At 47.2% G+C, this 24,739-nt stretch overlaps 1 protein-coding gene across 5 annotated transcripts in view; it reads right to left on the bottom strand.

Moving 5' to 3' along the window:
* Positions 1-24,739, bottom strand: part of PNPLA1 (patatin like phospholipase domain containing 1) — a 46,159-nt gene that overhangs the window by 13,883 nt on the left and 7,537 nt on the right. For 3 of the 5 annotated variants that reach the window (XM_057699439.1, XM_057699440.1, XM_057699443.1), the window contains exons 2-5: positions 9,854-10,086; positions 8,304-8,369; positions 7,160-7,369; positions 6,190-6,250 (exon numbers count right to left, since the gene is read on the bottom strand). In XM_057699439.1, coding sequence (XP_057555422.1) covers positions 6,190-6,250; positions 7,160-7,369; positions 8,304-8,369; positions 9,854-10,086 — 570 coding nt within the window. The remainder of the gene's footprint in view (positions 1-6,189; positions 6,251-7,159; positions 7,370-8,303; positions 8,370-9,853; positions 10,087-24,739) is intronic. The other 2 variants (XM_057699442.1, XM_057699441.1) reach the window with 2 other exon arrangements.

Genomic DNA, 24,739 nt, shown 5'->3' on the forward strand with positions numbered 1-24,739 from the left:
CTGGTAAGGATCCAGTTGAGAGATGGAGGTTGGAGAGAGAGGGGGAATAATGGAAAAGTGGAGAATCCCTGAGATAGGAATGGGGTCTGAGCCCAGGTGGATGGTTGAGCTTTAGACAGGAAGAAGGATGCTTCCTTCTATATGCTAAGAAGGAGGGGGTCAGGGAAAGGTGAGCCTGTATATTTGGTGGCACAAAGTTGAGAGAACTCCCCTCTGATGGCTTTGGTTTTCCCTGTGAAGCAGGAAGTCAGGTGGAGTAGGAGGATGGAGCTCAGGAGCAGAAGGTTTGAGGTGGTAAATGCAGAGGATGAGAGAATAGGTTGACAAGAAAAACAGTGCAATTGCTTTCTGTGTGGAAATTCACAAGCCATTTCTAAAATTCATATGAAAATACAAAGGACCTAGGATAACCAAAACAACTGTGAAAACAGGACAGAGGAGAAAGACTTTTTGTGATCTTGAGTGAGGCAAAGATTTCTTAGATAAAGACACCAAAAGCATGATCCACAAAGGAAAAAATTTAACATGGACCCTATCGAAATTTAAAAATAATCCTTTTCAGAAGACACTGCTAAAGAGTTGGAAAGAGAAATCACAGACTGGGAGAAAATATTTGCAAATCATAGTTCTGATAAAATAAATAAAATTTCTGATAAAAAGGGCATTTATCTAGAATACATAAAAGCTCTTAATAAGAAAACAATTCCATTTTTTAAATGGGCAAAAGATGGGAATTTCCTGGTGGTCCAGTGGTTAGGACTCCACACTTCATTGCTGAGTGGCCGGATTCAATCCCTGGCTGGGGAACTAAGATTCCACAAGCCACACATGGTGTGGCCAAAAAATAAAAATAAAAATAAATGGGCAAAAGAGCCAACTAAAGAGCTCCCAATGGCCTAAGCTGGAACAATTTGAGTAACAAAATGAAGTAGGACTGAATAATAACCCACAATATAAAATAAGTATCGATGAGTCCATACTAATATAAACAAATGATCGAATAGGTAGGTAAGTCAATGGGGGAGAAAGAGACAAATCTTTCATCCTGAAGAATTGCCAATAATTTCTGTAGATACTCAGCCCTTAAGGAAGTGGAGAATAACTCCCCACTCCTTAGTTACTTCCTTCCAAAGAGCACGGTATAGAAAGGAGGAGAAAGAGTAGCTTTACAGCAGAGAAACCTAACAAACACCACCTCATAGCATATACCCTCGATACGACATGATGAGAATGGCACTTTGCCTCTGTGGCCTTTCTCCCCTAAACCCATAACCCCAGTCTAATCATGAGAAAAACATCAAGAAAATCCCAGCTGAGGGACATTCTATAAAATATCTGGCCAGTAGGTCATTAAAAACAAGGAGAGTCTGAGCAACTGTGTCAGACAAGAGGAGCCTAAGGAGACAGCGCAACTAAATGTGATGTGGGATCCTGGATGGGACCCTGGGTCAGAAAAAAGAACATTAGGTTAAAACTAAGGTAATCTGAATAAAGTATGGACTTTAGTTAGTAACGATTTATCAACATCGGTTCATTAATTGTAAACAATCTACCATACAATGTGCCAAATGATTTATGTACCGTGCTATAATATCTAACAAGTGTGAGACCTAAAATAACAGGGAAACCTAGATGTGGAGTATATGAAAACTCTCTTCACTATTTTCACATTTTTTCTGTAAATCTAAAATGATTCTAAAAAACAAAGCTTATTAAAGGTCTAGGGGAAAATGGGCAAAAGAGTTGAACAGACACTTTACCAAAGAATGTATCTGAACAACTAATAAGCAAATGAAAAGATGCTCAACATCATTAGTCATTAGGGAAATGCAAATTAAAACCACAATAAGATATCACCACACACCTATTAGAATAGCTAATATTAAAAAGACTGAGGACTTCCCTAGTGGCACAGTGGTTAAGAATCTGCCTGCCAATGCAGGGGACATGGTTTCGAGCCCCGGTCCGGGGATATCCCGCATGCCTCGGAGCAACTAAGCCTGTGTGCCACAACTCCTGAGACCAGGTGCCACAACTACCGAAGCCCACGCGCCTAGAGCCCGTGCTCCACAACAAGAGAAGCCACCACAATGAAAGCAGCCCCCGCTCGCCGCAACTAGAAAAAAAAATGTGGGCAGCAATGAAGACCCAATGCAGCCAAAAATATATTTATTAATTAAAAAAAAAAAAGAAAAGAAAGACTGACCATACCAAGTATTGGTGAGAATGTGGAGAAACTGGAATTCTCATTCACTGTTGGGAATGTAAAATGGTACAACCACTTTGGAAAACAATCTGGCAACTTCTTAAAAAGTTAGACACACATTCTGGGTATATGCCTGTCCGTATATATCCAAAAGAATTGAACGTAGGATCTTGAAGAGATATTTGCACACCCATGTTCACTGCAGTATATTCACAATAGCCAAGAGGTGGAAGCAACCCAAATGTCCACTGATGAATGAATAAAGAAAATCTGTTCTATATGCATGACACAATATTATTTAGCTTTAAGGAAGGAAATCCTGTCACATGCTACAACATGCATGAATCTTGAGGACATTATACGCGACATAAACCAATCACAAAAAGACAAACACTGTTATGATTCCACTTTCATGAGGTATCTAAAGTATTCAAACTCATAGAAATAGAATGGTGGTTGCTGGGGCCTAGGGGAAGGCGGAAATGGGGAGTTGGTTAATGGGTGTAGAGTTTCAGTTTTGCAAAAGGGAAAAGTTCAGATTGGTTGCATAGGGGTGTATGTTTAAGACTACTGAATTGTACACTTAAAATGGTTAGGACAGTACATTTTGTATTAGGTGTGTTTTATTACAATTATATACATTATATTTTATTTTAAAATATTATATATTATACATATATTTGTATACATACATACAACATATATTAAACATACATCCACCATGTGATCTGGTCATTCCACTCCTGGGTATTTACCCAAGAGAAATGAAAGCATTTGTCTGTACAGGAACCCATGGGTGAATGTACACCGCAGCTGTATTCATAACAGCCCCAAACTGGATACAACCTAAGTGCCTATTAATAGGCGAATGGATAAATGAACAGTGCTATATTCATACAGTGGACTGGAATGCAGAAAGGAATGAATTATTTACACCATGCAATGACATGGTTGAAACTGAATAATTACGCTGAGTGAAAGAATGCAGACAAAAAAGAATTCATACTTTGAGCCCATCTATCAAAAACTCTAAAAATGCAAATTCGTCTATAATGACAGGAAGACATCAGTGTTTGCTTGGGGATGGGGGGATGAGGGAAGGGGGGAGGAATCCCAGACGGGCATGAGGAAACTTTGGGCATGGTGGATTCTTCCCTATCTTGATTGTGCTGCTGCTTTCACAGAGGGTGTGTGTATGTGTGTGTGTGTGTGTGTGAAAACTTACCTAACTGTGAGGAGGAGGAAAGGAGGGAGGAAGGTCAGTCTGGCCTGGCATGCCTGGATGTGGGATGGTTATTTCAGACGTGGCATCCCTGAGCTCCAACCTCACTCAATGCCCATGTCCACGCATCTGTGTGGGGAATGTGGATTTTCAAGGATGCCAGCAAGCAGTGCCCTTCCCTTTGGTAAAAGGCTACTGCCAGGGAGGCCCAGGGTGGAGAGGGAGGCTCACCTGGTGGCAGGAATTATTAGGTAGATGTGAGCTCTTAGGAGGGAGGACAAACAGGATGCCAGGATGTGAGCTGAGGAGTTGAGGGTGACACCTTGCAGGTGTGGCTTCCTGCCTGAGTTGACCCCCTTTCAGAAAGCGGGCAGGAGGCTGGAGCAAACTTCCGTTTTCTGTTCCCAGATGATAGGTGGGGATTAAGAGTATAACTCTGGGCACTAGATCACAATTTCTCAGGATATGTCAGTATTTCCTGCTTGCATCTGGTGCTGGGAGAAAACTCGAGGCCCACCAAACCCAAGAGGATTTAGGTGCTGGAGCTGAAACTTACACTGAGAAAGCCACGCACACACTTGCAAATTGGAAGAGGAAGCAAAAACAGCTGGCAGCCAGCACGAGACATTTTCTCCCTTATGAGTTGTGTCTGTTCCTACTTGGAGTGATTCCAGGGCCAGTGGGGAAAACCTGCCATCCTCCATACACTGCCCCAATTCAGGAGAGGATGCCTGCAGTGCTACTCTTAGAGTTTCATCCTGGGGTTTAAGACCACCGTTCATACTTGTAAAAATGTCCACACCAGCTAAGGGTGAAAGGGGGGAGATTAGAGATGCTTAACAACCCACTTTGTAAGTCTCCCCAGGGCTTGCCCTGAGAGGAAGAGAAAGGAAAAGTTCTGGGGGAGACAGCCATGGAGGCAGCCAGGTAGCCAGGCTGTAATCTGAGGTGTAGATGGATTTCCTGCGGCAGGGAATCGGTGTCTGCTCCAAGACCCAAGCACCCAATCAGGGGTTCCCCAAACCCCAAGTCCTCAATAGACACCATCACTGAGGAAAGAACGGAGGGGCTCCCCACCTGGGGCAGAAAGGACCCCCGGCCCTAGCCAGACCCTCCTATTCCTGAGACTCCATAGGTGAGACCTTATCTCCACCACCACCATCATACCCCTCAGGTTGTCCTCCTTTTGGACACTGGGGGCTCAGCTTCACAGCTGTCACCTGTGTAAACGTGGAGGATGGGGGAGTTGTCAGAGGACAGTCAGGGTTAGGAGGAGTCTGTCTGCAGAGAGGTGAGAGGAGGGGTCTGTCCCTGAGGTCAGAGGAGGCAGTGGACTGGGTTGACCGTGGCTAGGAATAGAATTCGGAGGTAGGTTCCAGCATCAGCCACCTTGTACAGATGAGAAAACAGGCCCCAGGAGATGAATTACTCGCTCAAGGTCACATAGCTGGTATGTCAAGAATGAGGATCTAAATGCTTTTTACAGATTAGGAACCAAGAATCAGAGAGGGAGAGTGGTTTCATGGAGCTCACAAAGCTCGGGGAGATGGGGTCCCTGGCCCAGGGCTACTTGCCTTCATAGCGCACATTCTCTCCATCCTGCGATCCTACTCCCCACCCCCTATTTGGGAGAATGGACCCAGGAGAAAGTAAAGAATTAGCATAAGGGGAGCTTCGGAAATCAGGAAGCAATTTTTTTTTTCGGCTGCACCATGCGGCTTACAGGATCTTAGTTTCCCAACTAGGGACCGAAACTGCGCCCCCTGTAGTGGAAGCACGGGGTCTTAAACGCTGGTCAGCCAGGGAGGTCCCAGCAGGAAGCAATTCTGAAGAAAAAGAAGTGTACATATCCTGCCAAAAAAACTTCATTCAACCCCTTTATCTCACTCCTTAAATATATATATTTAACTACACACACAAAAAGTTCACCACAGCATTGTTTATAATAGTGAATATTTGCAAACTCGAAGAAGGATCAAAGTGTTCTGTGCAACTGTGATGGAATATTATACAGCTGCCAAAAAGCCTGTTACAAAGACCATATGGCAACACGGAAAAAAATTTATGATATAACAACATTAGGTAAACACCCTTTGATCCAGGAGTCCCTTTTTCTGGAAATATGCTCTATGGAATTAATTCTAAATATAGAAAAGTATTTTTTCTTTCCTTTTAACAAACATGTTTGCGTGGCCTTCGTGGAGTTAGAGTGTGTAACACATGCCATTGGAATCTTCCTTCCACCCAGATAATGCACAGAGGATACACAGGGGTGAGACCATGCTTTCCAAACCCACAGAGGGTGAGGGCTCTTCTCTCTCATTTGTTGATCAATATGTCACTCAAAGTCTCACACAATCATAAACTAGTCACATCTAGATCTACATTAACAATACTGTTTCATTGGAAAGAGAATAAAATGCAAGAAAATGTAATATGAGAATGGAATTCTCCAGGGACATATGAGCTACGTATTTTCTAGCACAGTTTTTAAATTCAGAAATACATTTGCACAGAAGCCCTAGACGCTGTCCCATCAGTTAACCTAAAGCCCCCTTTCCACAGAGATCCTAATTTCTGGCCACAGTGGCCTGTCCTGGATGATGAAGACTGTCAGGTCACTGTGCCTGTTTCCAGCTCTTCTGGGTGAAGAGCAGCTCCCGTTTACAAACTGGGGGGAAATGCTCCTCTATTCAGCCATTCTATTTCCTGTCTTTGCCCCACCGTCCTCCTCTTCCTCAGGGTCCCACACGGTACTTACTCAGCCGCCTCAAGTACAAAACGGCATCTTCATACCCTCGGTAGTAATAATTGTGCAGGATCTGCAAGGTGGGGCACCAGGAAAATAACTAAGGCTGCAGCAACAGAGAGACCCATAGTCCCCTCTCCCAAAGCAGCTATTTTCATTGCTCTTAAGCTTTCTTTGATGAGCTTTTCAAAATGAACCCATCTCTCACTATCTGCTAAGATGTGGGGAGCAGTTCCTGCTCATCTGTTCACAGTGATGCTGCCTTAGGGTGTTAAACCATTCACAGCTGATTATCAGCTTCTCCTGGGTTAGAGAGGGTGTGATATTTATAGCAGAACCACAGAAGGTGCATTTGGACAGTATGAAGAGCTGAATGTGGAGACTGGGTTCAGATCTCAGTGCTGCCACTTATTGGCTGGGGGCCTGTGTGAATGTAACCTCTCACAGCCTCAGTTTCTCCCCTTGTAAAATGGGAATAACAACAGTATCTATCACAGAGGATGCTGGTGGATTATATGAGATATGGCCTACAACGCCTTTTCTGTAAAGGGCCAAACAGTAAATATTTGGGGCTTTGTTGACCACATACAGTCTTTGTCACCCTTTTTTTTTTTTTTTAACAATGCTTTAAAAATACAAAGTCCATTCTTAGCTCACAGGCTGTATGAAAACAAGTCGCATGCTGGATGTGGCCCCTGGGCCATAGTTTGCTGACCCCACATGTCAGAAAGTTCAGCCAACATTCCTATCAGCGGTTCTGACATCATCTCATTTAGTGGGGAGAAAATTGAGGCTGGGAGCACTTAGGGCACTTGTTCAAGGTCACATACCCGCTTAGCAGCAAGGCCAGGATACAGCTTTAGGAGAACGTATAAGGATCATCTGAGATGGACTGAGTGGGCCCCATTGTCTCCCGCATCCCACTCCAGCCCCCATCACCCTTCCTGACTCTCCTTGCCTGCCCACCCCAGGTCCCTCTTACCATCAGGTCTGGGGGGAACAGGGCATGGATCATCCTGGCGAGGTTCTCCAGAGAGAACTGGAAAGAGTAGTTGAACATGCGGAAGTCACAGAAGATGGCGGGGCAGTCCCGCGGGCAGATGTCCTGCTGCCCAGTGAAGGTGGAGATGGTGATGGAGTCCGTCCAGAAGGAGCAGGGCTGCATGCCCGTGAAGCCCCCGTCGATGTACCGCTGCAGGGTGGAGGAGGGAGGCAGAGTGAGAAATGCTCATTAGGGCTCGTAGGTCCTTTCCCCCACTCAAGGAGAGCAAGAAACAGGTCTCTCGGGAGAAGCTTTGACACTGAGGTCTGGGGGCATCCCTACTCTGGATAAAGCAGGAGCGAATGCTCCCCTGTCACAGTTACTCCTCATGGAGTCCCTCAACGGCTGAGGGCAGGGCCGAAGAAAGGAGCCTGTCCACAGGGTCTTTTGAGAAGGTGCGTGTGTGGTGGGTGTGAGCAGGTTGTGAAATATCCCTCTTCCAGACTGCCCCAGGTCCAAGCTGCCTCACTCTGTTGAGGTCAGACACCCTTGACACCCTCCAGAGCACCCCTGACCACTGTGTGTCCACCCTTAAGTCCCTTCCCCTCTTGGGGCTTCTGTTTCCTCAACTATGAACGAGGGATCAGAGATACCCACTCTCTGGGTGCCTGCGAATTAAATGAATGATATGCAACATGGGGGTCCATCTACTAGCTGATTCCTAATCTCTGGATCTCATTTTCTCTATGTATAAAATGAGGAGGGGGCATGGGTTACATCTTCCTACTCAGGGTGTTGTCCGTGGACCAGAAGCACCAGCATCAGCTGAAGCTGGTTAGAGGTGCAGAGTCTCAGACCTACTGGGTTTTCCTGTTGGGGAAATCTGGCAAACCGGCGGGGCCTTGACTTGCCAGGCTCAGTAATGGGTTGGTGGGTTCAGAGAAAAGCCCAGCTTAGGCGGGGAAGGTCATCTTAAAGCCCCAGAAATCCATCTATGCTGGGAATTCTGAGTAGAAAAACACAAGGACCTTTTCAATTCTTGGTATTCCCACTGCACTCTGAGAGCATCCCTCCCTCATGCGGGTCACAGGGGCCCTGAGGCACCCCTGGGTCTCAGCTCGACCCCGCCACACGGAGTATTTACCACACCACGGTAAGTTGGAGGAACGAGGCCGCAGTACACAGGGACAAAGCAGCTGCAGTACAGGGCCTGGGGGGAGAGAACAGGGTTGAGATGTCCGAGGCCCGGGGGCTGGCAGGGAGGGCTCACCTGCAGGGCTCTGGGCCACTGCCTGCCTGGCCCTCCTTAAACCCAGGGTGGAGGCATTGCCCTGGGAAGCGGAGCCCAAAGTTCCGTTCCTGGCTGGGTCCTTGCTTAATCTACTTAGTCAGGCTGCGCAGGCTGTCCCAGCTTTAAAGGGAGAGAGTGGCCTCAGTGCTCCCCAGGGTTCCTTCTAGCACCAAATTTCCACGAATCCAATAGGATTCGACACCCATTAATGTGTGTCTGGCCTGGGCCTGGAATCAAAGGAGGGTGAGATGCCCACCCTTGGGAATGCTCAAAGAGGGGGAGCAAGCAGGTAGGTGACAGTACACAGGGTGACAGGTGCTGTGAGGGAGGTGAGCATGGGTATCGTGGCCCTGGGAGAAGCACCAAACCCAGGGCTGTGAGGCAGGGAGGTGATGAAGGACAGTTTCCTAGCAGGAGTGACTAGAGTCTCACCAAGCAGATGAAGTGGGATGGGAAGGAGGGAGGGGCATCCGAGGCAGAAGGCACAGCAGGTGCAAAGACACGGAGGCCTGTTTTGTGTGATCTGCTGTGGTTGTCATGGGTAAGAGTGAGAGGTGGTGGGAGAGGGTTGGGGAGAGAAAGTCTTGTGGAGCAGGTTGCTGATAAACCCAGGGGACATGAGGTGGCTGGAAGAGGTATCCATGCCCACTGCCTATTCATCCCCAAACTCCAGGATCAAGGCCATGCCAGTGTGGGGATGTGAGGATGGGTGACAAGGGCCTTGTATTCAGAGGAGGGGAGGGGAGTGGAAATATGGGTAGGGGGTCATGCAGCTCAACTCTTTTATCCTGAAAGAAAGTTGGGCCTATCCACAGCACTCTCCAGCAACAATAATTCAGAACTAAAATGTATATTAATGAGCTTGGAACAGTGCACGGTCAGAATCCCCTTTCCTCAGTGTTAACCTATTCAGTGATAACACAATCCTTTCTATCAAGGACCAATGGAAGAGAGGAGGCAGAAGGGAAGCTTTTCCCACTAACTGGGAGTAATTCATTGGGAAAATCCTGCAGTCAGGGCCTGAAGGAGCCACGGGACCTCTGTTGGTACAAACGGGCCTCTGCGAGGTTGCAGGATTAGAGCCGAGAGCAAGGCAGAGGCAGAAGGAGGGGGACTCTGAGTGCTGAAGTGAAGGATGGTGACCAAGTCTGATTCATTTTTGGCTCATCTGTGTCCATCTCATCTAACAGCATGCCTGACATAGAGAGACAGATGGCAGAAGGGTGAAGGGAGGGGAAAAACTAGGGAAGCAAAAAGTAGAGGAAGGAAGTGAAGCAGATAGGGGGACCATCCCAGAGGCCTATCAGGAGAAGCAGGACCAGCCTCTCCTGTCCCGCCCCAACTCCCCAGGCTCCACCCCCACGCCCTGGCCCCGCCCTTATTCCCACGTCCCGCCCCCGTGCCTCAATGAGCTCTTCCTTGGAAGTGTATTCGGAAACCACGACACTCTCTCCATCCGTGAGCCGCGTAAGGCTCACGTGGAGCTTGCCCGTGGCGACCTTGTAGGAGTCCTCAGGCAGGACCCGGTACAGAAACTGCCTCATCGTCTGCACCATCCTACAGGACGGAGACAGGGGCCCCAAGCAGGATTTCTTCACCTCGGCCACGCCCACATTGAGGACTCGGAGGTACTCATCTGTGGAGGAAGCAGAGAGGAGAGGGTGCTCAGTGGCCCCCGTGGCAAAAAGAGGTCAAGGGCGATTTCGCCATCTCATCCTGCATCCAACGAATGGGGAAACCTGTGATTCTGATGCAGGGAAGGTCTCAGGCATCACCCTGTCATTCTGCACACAAGGAAAGGAAGGCATAGAGGAATGAAGTCACTGGCTCCAGAGAGCCCACAGCTAGTCAGGCATCCTGACTCCTTCATATTGAGGTCAAAGGACCACTTTTCTACCCCAAATAGCTTTCCCTGTCACCATGCCTGAAGTCCATCACCAGACTGCATTCTTTTGGGTCTTAGAGGCTTTTTGCCCTATCTGAGATTCCCATGAAAACAGTGATACAGTTGAAAGCCTTCACCAAGTGACACCCTGGGGTGCTTGCTTAGTGTTTACTAAGTCTGTGGGGATGCTGACCTTGACGAAGGGGAATTACAGGGAGGGGTGAACTCTGTCTTGAAGCAATTGCATCATCTTCCTTTTATGGTCCCTGGTACAGGCCTGAGAGGGAGAAGACCCTGAAATACAGACCCAAAACTGTGCTGCAGGGGTTCCCAGGAGAGTGAGATGAACCTTCTGCCTCCTTCTGAGAGGAGCACAGCCTGGGCACGTAAGGGCCTACATGTGCCAGATGGGGCTTGGAGGGCAGATGTGTGGTCCAGGGGCTGGCAGAGAAAGGTGTAACACACCCTGCTTCCCACAACCCCCAGAATTCCACCAGGGAAGTTAGAGTTGTAAGCTTAATAAGAAGTGCTATCACAGCAATACTGTGAGGTAGGTATTTCTATCCTCATTTCACTGATCAGGAAACTGAGGCTCAGAGAGCCAATATAAGTTGCCAGCCAGTAAGTTAACCATCCAGTAAGTAGACAAAGTGGGATTTTAACCTAGAATGTGAGACCCCAGAACCCATACTCCTTCCACTACACTAAGCTAAAAGCTTTCAGGGCTTCCCTGGTGGTGCAGTGGTTAAGAATCCACCTACCAATGCAGGGGACAGAGGTTCAAGCCCTGGTCTGGGAAGATCCCACATGCCACAGAGCAACTAAGCCCGTGTGCCACAACCACTGAAGCCTGTGTACCTAGAGCCCAGTGCTCTAGAAGAGAAGCCACCTCAGTGAGAAGCCTGTACACCGCAACAAAGAGTAGCCCCCACTTACCACAACTAGAGAAAGCTCGTGCACAGTAATGAAGACCCAACGCAATGAAAAAATTAAAAAAAAAAAGTTTATTTAAAAAATAATAATAAAATAAAAGCTTTCAGAGCTGGACCTGTATCTGCTTCTTGCCAATTGCTTCTAATTTCTACCTTGTGCAAACCCACTAGAAAAATCAGGAGGAGAAATAGCTCCGAAAAGAACTGCTAATTTTTTAACAAATATTTAATTGTAAAACATCCTATACAGAAGAACTTTCTTACAATTAGTGTCACGTAACAATGGCTACTTGGGAAGTTGTGCAGTCATGAACTCTCTGCCACTGGAGGTAATCAAGCAGAGGTACGACAAGTACCTCGTCAAAGAACTTATCAAAGGGATTCCTGCATGGGTGGTAAGGGCTAAGATTCCTTCCAACTTTGAGATTCTGGGATTCTCATGGGCGCCTGACAATAAATCTGAGAAGCCATCACAGTTACTTCCCTATTTACAAATAGAGCATCTGAGGCACAGAAGGGTTAAGTCGTTTGCCCAAGGTCACACACAGCAATTTGGGGACAAACCAAAGCTAGGGATGCTCTAACCCTCTTGTGTTTTACCATTCACACATCATTCCTCATTAACCCTGGGAGCAGGTAGGATAAGGAGCTTCAGTATCATTTTACTGATGTAGAAACTGAGGCAGAGAAAAGGTAAGTGTCCTGCCTGAGGTCAGACAGCCAGGCAATATTTGTTCTGATTCCAGACTCCACCTTCTTTCCCTGGGTGTTGGACTGATCCCAGAGCCTCAGTGAGCCTGGGTTGCCATGGTGACGGCCTTTTCTCTCCAACATTCAGAATCACAGCTGCCTGTGTGTAGCAGGGGCTGACCTGATCAACATAGCGTCTGAGCCATCATCCCCTTACAGGGGAGGGTGCTCCTGGCTAGCTGGGAAGGCCCTGCAGTTTTAGTAAGGTTAGCTTTACCAAGTACCAACTTGTACAAACTGTTTTCCCTCAAGGGAGGGCAGCAACCAACCCACCAGTAGGTTATGAAGCAACTGAGCATTTTGATACCAAGGGGTTGGGTCACTGAGTTCTTCCTGCAGGACCAGTCCGGATGGGGAGTTGAACCAGGGCGGGGACTTGCTGTTTTGGAAATTCTTAAGGAGCAGCTTGAAGTGGTCTCACAAGGGTTGGTGGCCTTCTTTTAGCACCATGCCTCAGAGCCAGGAGCATTTGGTTCAGCTTGTCCATATACTCCTGGACTCCCAGCAGGAGGCACTTGCTGGGGCCACTGGAAGGAAATTTGTTCTCATTGCACAAGAAATACATGTTCATTGTGGGAAAAGAATTTTTTTTTATAATGCAGATGAGCAAACAGAAAAAACTGTTAATGTCTTGGAATCCCTCCACCCAGAGATTAACATTTGGTTTATGTCTTCCTAGACTATATATTTTATATTTATTCTTACTTATAAGAATACTTAAGTGGAGTCATATTATATATACTATCCTGTGACTTGCTTTTTTCACCTAACAAATCATGTCTTTCCATATCAATAAGTACCCATTTATAACCCAATTTACGAGCAGCATGCACAGCTATGGTAAGTGTATACCATTATTTATTGAGCAAGTCCCTGAGAGGAGCTGGCTATTTAGTTAGTTTCCTTGCTTTTCTAAACAACGCCGCAATAAATAATCTCTTGCTAAATTCTTTGCCCGTGTCCTTAATTATTTTCTGTAGGATAAATTCCTGGAGGTGGGGCTGTTAGGTCAAAGGCATGCATATTTAGTCTTATAATACTATTTAAATCATTGCTTTTGTATATTATCCATTCACAGTCAACTCTCAGCTATATAGGGATGGTAGTGGGTGACAGGGACAAAGCAGTGGCCAAGATAATACAGACATCTCCTGTATACTTACATGTGAAAAATGGGGCTATCTGGAAATTATCAAGGTAGCCAGGGAGGAAGGGGGCAGGAGACTGTCTGATTGCTCCCACTCAGGTACCCAGTTTGATATTCTTTCCTGCTGGCTCACTGGGGCTCTATACCAAAGGATGCCTTTACCTCTGTCTCTCTTTCTCTTTGGGTCTCTCTCTGTGCATCTTTGCCTTCAGAGTCTCTATCTCTTTCTCTGTCTCTCTTTGCCTCGCTCTTCCTCTCTCTGTCTCTCTTTTCTCAGGGGAAAAAAAAAAACTAATCTGGTTAAACAAGTCTCGGTTGATAGAAACTCAAGTGTAAAGCATAGCAGTTGCTGGGTGCTGCAAGGAGGGATAAATTTAGCTTGCTTCTCTGTGCATGTCTGTTCTTTCCAGCACCTTCTCCTGTTTAACGTCCTCCTTCCAAGCTGCAGGCTGCTGGGCTCTGAGACACAGGGTCCCACGGTGACCACAGCAGGATAGGAAACTCAAGGTGGGCTGCTCCCACCCCCAGCCCACACTTGCCACATCCTCTTCTGCTCCCTCCCACCTCCTTTGACACCTTCGTATTACCTGATTGTGGATCTGTCTCCCAAACCAAGGAGATCCTCTGAGGGCAGGTCTTTGTGGTCCTCTGTCTCTCCGTGGTCTATCACTGCACTTTGCCCGTGGAAGACCCTTCAGAAACTTTGCTCTCAGCTGGGAACTCCTCAAGGGGAGGGATGGGCCACGCTCACCTACACCCACCAAGCCTCCCACAACACTTGGTGGGTGTTCTGTGTTTATTCAGTAGGTGAACAAAGGAAAATAAAAACCCAACAAAGCAAGCGATGGAGATGCTTACGGGGAAGAGGTACTTGACTTATTTACCCAATAAAAGCTTGAAGGCAAGATCATCACAGATAGATGGATAGATAACAGAGTTAACTGTATTTATAAGTGTGGCCAATTCACCAGGTTTTATGAGTCTATTGTGTCAAGAACTTCAGCAGGAAAATAAATAAGATCCTGGAACTGGAAGGTTTTGAAGGGCATTTGGAAGCCATTCCAAGCCTCAGCCACTGAGAGACTCTTTTCTGTGACCAGATCCATTTCTTGGAAATAGCTCAAGCTTTGGAGCCAGGCAGATTTGGTTCAAATCCCAGATTTACCACATACTATCTGGGTCACCACTGGCAAGTCAAATAATTTCTTCCAGCCTCAATTTTGCCATCTATAAAATGGGAAAAATAATAATACTTACCTTACTGGGTTGTTATGAGGAAGATAGTTTTTTAAGAGCCTGCACATAGTAAGTGCTCAATGTTAGTTATGCCAGTAATTCTCCATGTGACCATGGACAGGGCTTCTTGATGTGTCTGGCTTTCAGCTTTCTCATCTGAACAGGGGACAATGATCCCCACCCCACATCTTTATCAAGGTGCGCTCAGGCTCACTTGTGGGTTCAAGAAAGCAAAGCAGGGACTTCCCTGGTGGCACAGTGCTTAAGAATCTGCCTGACAATGCAGGGAACACGGGTTTGATCCCTGGTCTGGGAAGATCCCACATGCCGAGGAGCAACTAAGCCCGTGAACCACAACTACGGAGCCTGCGCGCCACAGCTACTGAAGCCAGCGTGCCTAGAGCCAGTGCTCCACAACAAGAAAAGCCACCGCAATGAGAAGCCGACGCACTGCAACAATGAGTAGCCCCCGCTCCAGAAAGCCCACAGCACAGCACAAAGACGGAATGCAGCCCCCCGCCCCCGCCCAAAAAAAAAAAAGGGAGAGCAAAGGAAAAGCACTGTGGAGATGAGAGGATGTACCCCTGTTTCAGGGCATAGTAAGGGGATGGGTTAAGTGTGATGTAGTGTAGGCATGGTTGGCAGCAGCACTCCTTCCCCTGTCAACTTGGGGGCCCTATAGATTTAGTGGGGGAAAAGGGAGGCTTAGTAAAATCATTGAGGAGGAAGGAAACAAATAATTAGATACATGTGTATCTTACTTATTTGTTTAAGTGACTGTTTCCCCCTTCGTGAGGCCAAGGATGGTCTCCATCTCATTCATCCCTTTGTCCCTAGCACTGGATATAGTGTGTGGAAAATGGTAGGCACTTAATAAACATAGATGCATGCACCAATAGTGAATAAATGAATGACCCCAGAAATCAAGGGAGGACAGTGCGGCCCAGAGAGAGGAGCAGCTACTCAAGGTGACCCGGAGTATAAAAACAGAGGGCTTCTCTTTCCCTCCCTCAAGTAGCCTCTTGTTAAAGTGTTAAATCCTAGAAAGATGGGCACTTGGCAGCTGACAATTTAAACTGCTGGGGATCCCGTTCACAGGGTCCTGAATTAAATTAGCTGTGCGGGATGAATCTGCCATGCAGGATGGACTAGAGGCCCCCTGTCTCTCGCGGACTGGTAGCCTAGCAACAACTTCCAGTTCAGCCAATCACCGTGAGGCCCCTCTCACCACGGCCCTGTTCCCCCAGCTGCTGGAGCGGTGGGCAACGGGGAATCGGGGGCGCGGCAGCCCCCGGGGAGGCGTCGGCGAACAGCGTCGCGTTCCCAGGAAAGCCATGCAATTCTCCGAGTCCCTGTGTGGAGGCCCTGGGAGTCAACTGCTTTTACCTGATCCCTAATTGTAGGCTGAATTATAGGCTGTATGTCCCTGTGGGTATGTCTTGACAGCCCGACTCCACTATAATAATTACTATTAGTATTATCTTCACAACAGTTGTTTACCCAAGCAGGTTTTCACACTTGTAATCTCAGTTTATCCTCATAGAGACAGCGAGCCCCTGCGCAGGGAGAGGGAGGGGGAGGATTTGTTTATTCGCCATTTTATTTCTATATCCTCCATAGAGACCCTCTGGGGCAACGATTTTTCAGTCAAGGAGCCTTTGTTCAAAAGAAATCTCAAATGAAAACCTAATATATATTGTAGAATAACTAAAAACAGGGCTGTTCTGGGTTGAAGGCACGTGGGGTCTCAGGCCCTGCTCAACTGCCCCAGCCCACCCTAGGAAGGAAGGCCCTGAAGTGCAGTCCTGAAACTGCTAAGGATCTAGGAGCCTGGGTCAAAAATACTAAACCAGACTAATTCTCTCATTTGGCAGATAAGAAACCCAGCCCAGGATAAAGGGTGAGCTCAATAAATATGGCTGAATTGCTGGCTGGCTGGCTGAATGGAGAAATGAATAAAGGATGGATATACACTAGGTCATACTGTCTATGTTAGCAGAAACCGGAACTAGAATGTATGAGAAAACTCACATTTTCCTTCTCTGTCCTGAATGCATTACTGGTTTTAGCCGAAAGCAAAACAACCCTGACCTAGTAAGCGCTTAAAAAAACAAAACCCCAAAAACAAGACTTATGCATAATAACAATATTCCACACAGACCTTTTTCTAACCCTAAGAGTTCGCCAAAAAATTGGCGTAAAAGGTTCAAATCATCTTATATCAGGTTGCCATGGAAACAGCAGTGCCTGCCACTGGTTCATCACCTGGATCCCTATCAAAGTGCCCGTGGAGCTTTTTGCCAGGGCCTGGGGCCTCACCCAGCCCCTGTGTGCCTCTCCCCCAGGATCCAGGCACAATCTCCACAATTTTCCACTGAAGGATCTACTGATTACCTTGAGATGAAACAGGCAGAGAGAATGTATCTAGAAAGTTCTCTGGACTCTCACAGAGTTCTCCGGGCCGTTGTCCCTGATCTTCTCTCGCTGTTTTCTTTGGTGAATCCGGAAGTCCATTTGGGATTCTGCTCCAAGGTAGAAACCAATGCTGCCCCCCTTCCAGGCTGTAGCCTGTCCTACCCTACAGACTCTCCCTGCACTGCTGAGGGCACATTGCAATAATGCAAGTATCGTGAGCTAGTCACCCTCCAGCCTTAGTGTGTATGTGTGTGTGTGTAGTCAGGGGACCTCCAGGTGAGCCTCTGCTATAAAGAGAAAGGCCCCTCTCAGAGCGTCTCCTCATCTGAGATTTGCCCAAATTAGGGCACCCCTGCAGAGGAATGCCCATGCCTCCCTCTTTCAAAACCATGGGAATTGAAGTTCATTTCTGCTGACCAGCAGTATTCACTGCCCCAGCTACGCTACCTACCTACCTACATAGACCTCCATCTACGTCACATGAGTCTTGAAGTTCTCATGAAACCACAGGCTTCAATCCCACCCAGCCGTTTACTGCTCTTACTGGCTACCACTCCGGTACCTCCTTGGTGCCGGATGCTGTGGCAGGCTCTGAGGCCTCATAGTTTCATTTAATCTTCACAACACCCTTGAGGTAGGTACTATGGTTATCTCCTCTTTACAGATGAGGAAACAGAAGCTCAACCAGTAGGCTAAGGTCACACACTGGAGAACAGCAGAGCTAGGCCTGGAACTCCTGAGGCCCCCAAAGCCAGTGTTCTTTCCACCACAGCTCACTGCCTCCACCAGGGACATGCCCTTCATCTCTAGAGCCTCCAGGTCCCACGATGAGGTGGGGGTGGGGAGGGGGGGGTCATTCCACGAAGGCTCTCGGGACCTGCCTTTCTAGGATTTAGTTTAGGCACATCTCCTAAGGGCTCAGATGTCCCTGGGAGCCAAGAAGACTCTCTTTAGAGCAACAGAACTCAAATCACATCTTCAAACATATGTTCCTCTACCTGCACACCCAGAGCCCCTTCTCAAGCCAGGCCAGTCTCTTCTCTCGTCAGTAAACACACAGTGCCCAATCCTGCTTTTCTTCCCGCTACACACACTTCTGTTTAGGTATTTATGTTTTACTATCTATGCAGACTTCACTGTAAAGCCCAGCGTAAGATCTGGGCTTCCTTCTTAAAGCCTTCCCTGATCACCCGCACTGTTAGTTTCTCTTTCCCCTTACTGTCTGCACCATTTATCGCAGGCTGCCTTGAGTGGTCTGTCCTGTCTCTCTGGCTGGCGCATTCCTTGAGGACAGGATCTATCAGGAACACCCTTTTCCTAGGACTTTCCAGGCGGTCCACTGCAGGAGGTATGGATTTGATCCCTGGTAGGGAATCAAGATGCCTCGAGGCATGGCCAAAAAAAAGAAAGAACACCCTTCTCCCCCATGATTGCCTAGCTCAGTGTCGGACACTTAGTAGGTATTCAAGAATGAAATAAAGAACTAGTTAATGTTCCATATTTCTGTTCCGCTCCTCATACCCCCAGCACTTAGTTCAGTACCTGGCACACTGTATAGACTTAATAAATGTTTGCTGAATAAATTAACAATGAATGATAAAAGATGAATACATGCATGAATGAATGAACTGAAGGAGGAGATCAAAGAGCATCTTCTCTATTGGACTGTTGGGGTTCTTCCCAACTGGTGGTCAAGAAGGTGGAATTCTTCAGCGCCTCCGCTGGACCGGGGGCTGTAAGGGGGCAAACCACAGAGCCGTTTGTTCTGTCAAGCCTGGCCCTAACTCTTGCCCCCACATTAATGGACACAAGACCCTGAGCTGGGGCTGAAGAGGAGATTCTTCTTTACGTGGTGAACTCAGGAGGACAGAGGTGGGTGACACTTAGGTCAACTCCTAATTCAAATGAGAGTCAAACCAGTCTTGAGATTTATTCATCATTTGTCTGCCTCTTTTCCCTGTAGAATTGGAAACAGAGCTCAACCATCTTTGCTGAATTTGGTCCTAAAGAGAAGCAAAGAAAACATCGCTATTTTAATACTCTCTAAGTGAGCTGGACTAAAAATGGATCCACCAAATGTAGTGTGGGATGCCAGACTGGATCCTGGGACAGAAAAAGGACGTCGGTAGAAAAACTGGTGAAATCTATAGTTAATAGTAATGTACTGATGTTAATGTCTGAGGGTTGGCAAATGTACTGTGGTTGTATTAGATGCTAACATTAGGGGAAACTGGGTGAAGGATATATGGAACTATCTGTACTATCTCAGCAACTTTTCTGTAAATCTATCATTATTCCAGAATAAATAACAAGTTTATTATTATTAAAGTAAAAAAAAAAAAACAGAACGAAAAACAGGGAATTCTCTACCAGTCAAATGGTTAGGACTCCACGCTTCCACAGCAGGGGGCATGGATTCAATCCCAGGTCAGGGAACTAGGATCCCACATGCCTCATGGCCAAAAAAAAAAGGAAGAAACAAAAACAAAAACACATGGATTGAGCAAGGCTATTAGACACATAGTACTAGCCACTCAGCAGGAGCTAAGTTAACATCTGCTTATATTGAGAGGAATGCATCAACATAGGTTACTTGCATGACTTGCTTTCCAAATAGATGTTTCTACTGTGTAACCAACACATTCAGAGTATCACCTGATTTTCCAATCAGTTGTCTGAGTTCAAAGAATTCTTTGGGGAAAATAAATTTTTATCCATTTGGATGGAGAGGTTAAACATGTAAAACACAAGTTACTTTCAGTGAACCGGAAGATACGGATTCCAACACAGCAGTAGGAGGTACAACCACCACCACACAGTGATGTCATTTCTGTACATTTTACAAAAAGGTGGTGTTTTTTTTTTTGCATACATCATGTAATTTGATCTCACTTTCTTAACCAATGTGCAAATGATTGCTTGGCCCATGGAGTTTGGTAGGAAAGCTTGGGTGTTGCTTACAAAGCAATTTCTGAAATCATGATTAGAGAGGATATAGAAATGTAGAAATTAAGAAAGATTCCAGTCTTGGCTCATTGTGTTAGCTAATCTCTCTGAACACCTGTTTCCCACTTTGAAAAATGGGTATAAATATAGTATCTACTTGATAGGATTGTGAGAATAAAAGCAAATGATTCATGCAAAGCTTTGGGCATAGTACCTGGCACACTGCAGATGCCTGACAAATAGTATTATCAGTGTGACGCTACGATGTGAATCAGAGCAGAGTTCATTCTACAGAAAATGCTGCCATCTCAGGTAGATAGAGAACTCCGGGAGTGATTTTTGATGAAGACATTTTGATTCTGAAAGTGCACCTAGCAGCCAGAGCTGAACTTCAGGTTATATCTCAGCAACACACACACACACAGACACATACACATGCATGCACGCACGCACACGCGCTCCTGCAACAGAAAAAAATGCTGGTTCTACTCGTCTTAAAGAACTTTGGAGAGACTTCTAGTTCCAGCAATAGAGTGCTGAGCTAAAAAGGAAGCTCTCCAGCTTTAGAGACATCATCATCATCTTCAACAACCACCGCCACCACGACAAAGAGCATGATATAGAATAAAATCGTGAGACACGGTTGACTTCACAAGAAAGAAAGAGCAGAAATGAGGAAGGAACTGAAAGCCAGTGCCATGGGAGAGAAAGCTGATGCTGTGATTAGTAGACCACAGACTGGCAGTGTCAGGGGCTGTCGTTCTGGGCTGTGTGCGAGGCAGCTGAACTGAGACCCTGCTTAAAGCCAGGGCCCTCCAACAGCTGCTGGGCTAGCGAACCGTGCCAATGGCTTGTCTCTGCACACAGTTCTGCAAGAAACAACACAAAGTCTGCCATAAAAACGCAAAGCCCCAGGCCTGCATTACCTGTGATCTAGAGCTTAACTGACACAACCTATAGGGTGGTTACCATCAAAATTGGTCTTGAGTTGCTGATAACCGTGGGTGCCTGGTCAGGGCCAAGGCAAACCAGCTCAGACCGTCCTTCCACTGCCCAGGCCACACAGAATTTCCATAGAAAAACCAAGGCCTTTTGCCAATGAGCTCACAATTAAAGTATTAACAAATATTAACCAGACAAGGTTGGAGTCCAGCAATCTGTTTTAATAAGTTTAATAACTTCTCTAGGACATTCTTCAGTTAAGTTTGAAAATTGCTGCATTACCTATGCTTTTCCATTTCAAGACCATTTTCTTTTCACTTGTTCATCCATTCATTCAACATTCATTCATCAGACCTATTTTGTGATGAATATTTGCTAGGCACTGTGCCAGCCACATTCATGACCTCTTTTGTCCCTCACTGTAATGTCCAAGGGATGTGTCCCCACTCCCAAGTTACAGATGGGGGGAGGCAGGTCACCGGTGGGCTGAGGACCCACAGTGATTAGTGGCAGAGCTGAAACACCAGCCCAGTTCCCCTCGTTCCTAGGAGCCGCGTTCTCCACCAACCCTGGAGTATCTCATCCCTCAACTGAGTGACAAAAACAGGCACACGTGTGACTGCGGAAAGAAGTCACCAAAGTCAAGTTTCTCACAGAGGCAGTGTTGTCCTCCCAGCATCTGCCCCTGAGGCCCCAGTGAGTCTGCTACCCGGAACACACCCGAGCCACCTGCAAATGACAGTAACTTCAGCCACACGTGGGTCTGGGGCCTCAGAAGGGGTGGCAGGAGCTGCCGCAGGCAGCACTGGACCAGGCGTGGGAGGCAGACCGAAACACCTGCAGCAGCCCCTGTCTGCAGGGGAGGAGTCACGCCGGGTCCCGCTGTGCCCACAGTTGTGCGGTGGGGGCCCCGACCAGTCCTCTGACCCTCTCAGGTGCTTTGCAAGGTCCTTTTGGACCCCATTTCCTGTCCGGAAAGGCAGCTTGCCTTCCTTTCTGAAAATGCAAGCACATCTGCGTGCAGGGCTGTTGCACCTGCTAATGGCACAGCCGGGGACACGCTGCTCTCAGAGCATCTGGCTCTCCCACCCTTCCTTCCGCCGCAGAGAGGCCTCCCTGCCCAGCCCACCTGAAACTTTACCCTTTGATCATTCACCACACCCTCCCCCTGCTTTATGTTCTCCTTTGAGCATGTATGCTGATGTTTTTCTGTATGTTTAGTTATTTACAGCTTGATTTCACCAAGAGAAGGTCAGCTTCATGAGGGCAGACTGTTTTGTTCACTGTTGGATCCCTAGGACCTAGAATTTTATCACTGTAAGTTCAGCCAGAATCTGGTCCTCCACTTCTTTGTCTACACATTAAGCAGATTAGACTCAGACAGTGGCTTTCAAAATTAAAAAAAAAAAATTCATTGGAGATCAGGAGAGGCACAGAAAAAATATCACTGGAACACTTTCTTTAAATGAAATTTTATAAAGAATGGACAATAGCAGGGATGTACTGGTTGAAGCTGGGGAAAGCCCTGGGGCTTCAATGTGTATCCTCTCCCTGCTCCCCTCTTCCTAACCCCCTTCAGCCTGCATAGAACCCTGGGGTTCCTCAGAACCTCAGTTTGGAAACCACTGGCCTAAATGAGGTCCACTTCCAACCAGTCACTTCCTCTTCCAAAGTCATCCATAAAGTGGAGGAGTTGGACTCGCTGACCTTCCTTCTATGACATTCTAGTATTGTAAGTCATACCAGGTAAACCCCAAAGTAGAAACTGCAAAGACACATTCAGTGTCACGCGTGCCAATGGCCAGCAATTGTCAGGAGTCTATCAAGCAGTTCTTGTTGGACCAGTAGTTTGTGGGAACCACGAGACCAATAAGATCTCAGATTGCTCAACCAATCTAGTTGATGGGATGACACACAAGGTCTGAAACAAGACAGGATACTGTCAAGTGCTAGAGGAGGTGGACAGATTCTATGGGCAAACTCAAGATCATGGAAAGAGGTCCAGTGGGGTAAAATGGGAGGGTGTGTTGGGAAGAGGTATTATCTCTGGAGAGAAAAACGGAAGGTCATTCGAGGTAGGGGACACGGTGGGTGCCGCGAGGCACTGCCCAGGCCCCCTGGCAGGCCTGGGGCAGTCACATGCCATTGCCAGGAGGCAGCCTGCTGATGGGTCAGAGCTGAGCCCCTCTGAAGCCAACACACTGGACTTGACCTGGCGGTTACAGAGTCATGGTCTTGGTCCCAGGCAGGGACAGAATTTTTCCATCATCATCATCCATCCAATTATAGCTACTGTTACCATGACTGCTAGTCATCCCCAGTATCCATTCTCCCCTTCTTCCTTAGCAATGGAACCTCCAGTTTTTAGCTGGACACATGGCATCCCAGAATAAAGTCTACATTTCCCAGCCTCTCTTGCAATCAGGTGTGGTTATGTAACTAAGTTCTGATCCACGGGATGTGAGGGGACATGATGTGTGTCACCTTCAAAGCCTGTCCTTAGAGGGAAGACATGTGCCCTCTTTTCCCTTCCCAAGTAGCTGGGATGCAGACGTGGTGGGGAGCCCTCTTAGACCATGAGTAACACAATGGGAGGAACCTGGGTCCTAATTCTGTGGAGCCGCCACACCAGCCTTGAGGGGCTGGGGTGCAAAAGCCACATGGGTGAGCAATGCTCTTGTGTCTTGTTGAACCTCTGCTACCCCAACCAGTGCAAGCGCAGCATCAATCAGAGTTTGCCAAGCTTGTTCACAGGGACCACCACTGACCCCACTGCTGATCCCAAGACCAGCTGTGAGGGGGCTCGGCAGGCTCTATTCCCTCCCACTGCTCAGTAGCTGAGCTTGAGGCTCAGGTGGCCTGTCCAAGGTTGCTCACTGCTGACTGGATTTCTGGGACCAGAGGAAAAGGAAGGTGGACACAGTTTGGACTCTGGGGTCAGACCAGCTTTGGTTTGAAGCCCACCTCCCTGATTTCTAAACCCTGCTCTGAAAGACCATGTGGAAATAATGTGTGTGGCAAGCCAGGCTCACAGTCTGACTGTAGACACTTTTGTTCTCAGAATCCAGAGAGCCTGCCTCCTAGACAAGGGCTCTATCCCATGGGGATTCTGGTCTCTGAGACGAGTGCTCTCCTAGAGCGGGCTGTGGGAGCATCAAGCATTTGCCTGCTGGGAACGAGGAGAGACTCTCAGAGGATGTGATGTCTGCAGTGGGCCTTGGAGGATGGGGAGATGCAACACAAGGAGAGAAGAAAAGGGATGGCATCCCAGGGAGAGGCAGCAGCTTGAGCAAAGGCACAGAGATATGACACACCTTGAGATTACCGTGGATGTGAAGAGCTCTCAATCCCAGCCCAATCCTCAATCCCACCCTTTTAATATTTTATTCAGTGGTTTGGGTGTTTGGTGGGTTGGCATTGTTGAGAAGGCAGTGTAAGAGGTACTGGCCTAAACAAAGTCACCTGATGAGCTCAGCTAAAAGCTCAGTCCCCCGTTCCCCACCTCTCCAGCTCAGCAGGGGAACAGCCACTGAGGCTGGTACCCACCCAGCACCGTTCTGTGCTGTGAGACCAACCAGCCTCATTCCCCTGGGCTTCTCCTCAGACTCCCAGTCCTTATCTGCAAAGATACATGTTGTGAAATGTTCCCGCAAGAAAACAAAGCCTAGTGAAGTTACATGCAACTTCTCTGAAGATTTAAAATTACTTCAAAATGATATTTAAAAACAAAACAAAGCAGTGTTAGGAGTATACAGATGAAACCCAGTGGTAAATGTTGATCACTGTTGAAGTTAAATGATGGGTTCTTGAGGGTTCATTATATTATTCTCTCCAAGAAGTTTGAAATTTCTCCATTTAAAAAAGTTATTTAAGGGCTTCCCTGGCAGTCCAGTGGTTAGGACTCCACGCTTCCACTGCAGGGGGCACGGGTTCAATTCCTGGTCAGAGAACTAAGATCCCGCATGCCTCATGGTGTAGCCAAAAAACAAAACCTTATTTAAAAATTTGTAAAATGTACATGGATGTTCATAACGAC

Source organism: Hippopotamus amphibius, chromosome 11, assembly GCF_030028045.1.
Source record: "Hippopotamus amphibius kiboko isolate mHipAmp2 chromosome 11, mHipAmp2.hap2, whole genome shotgun sequence".
NCBI lineage: Eukaryota > Metazoa > Chordata > Mammalia > Artiodactyla > Hippopotamidae > Hippopotamus > Hippopotamus amphibius.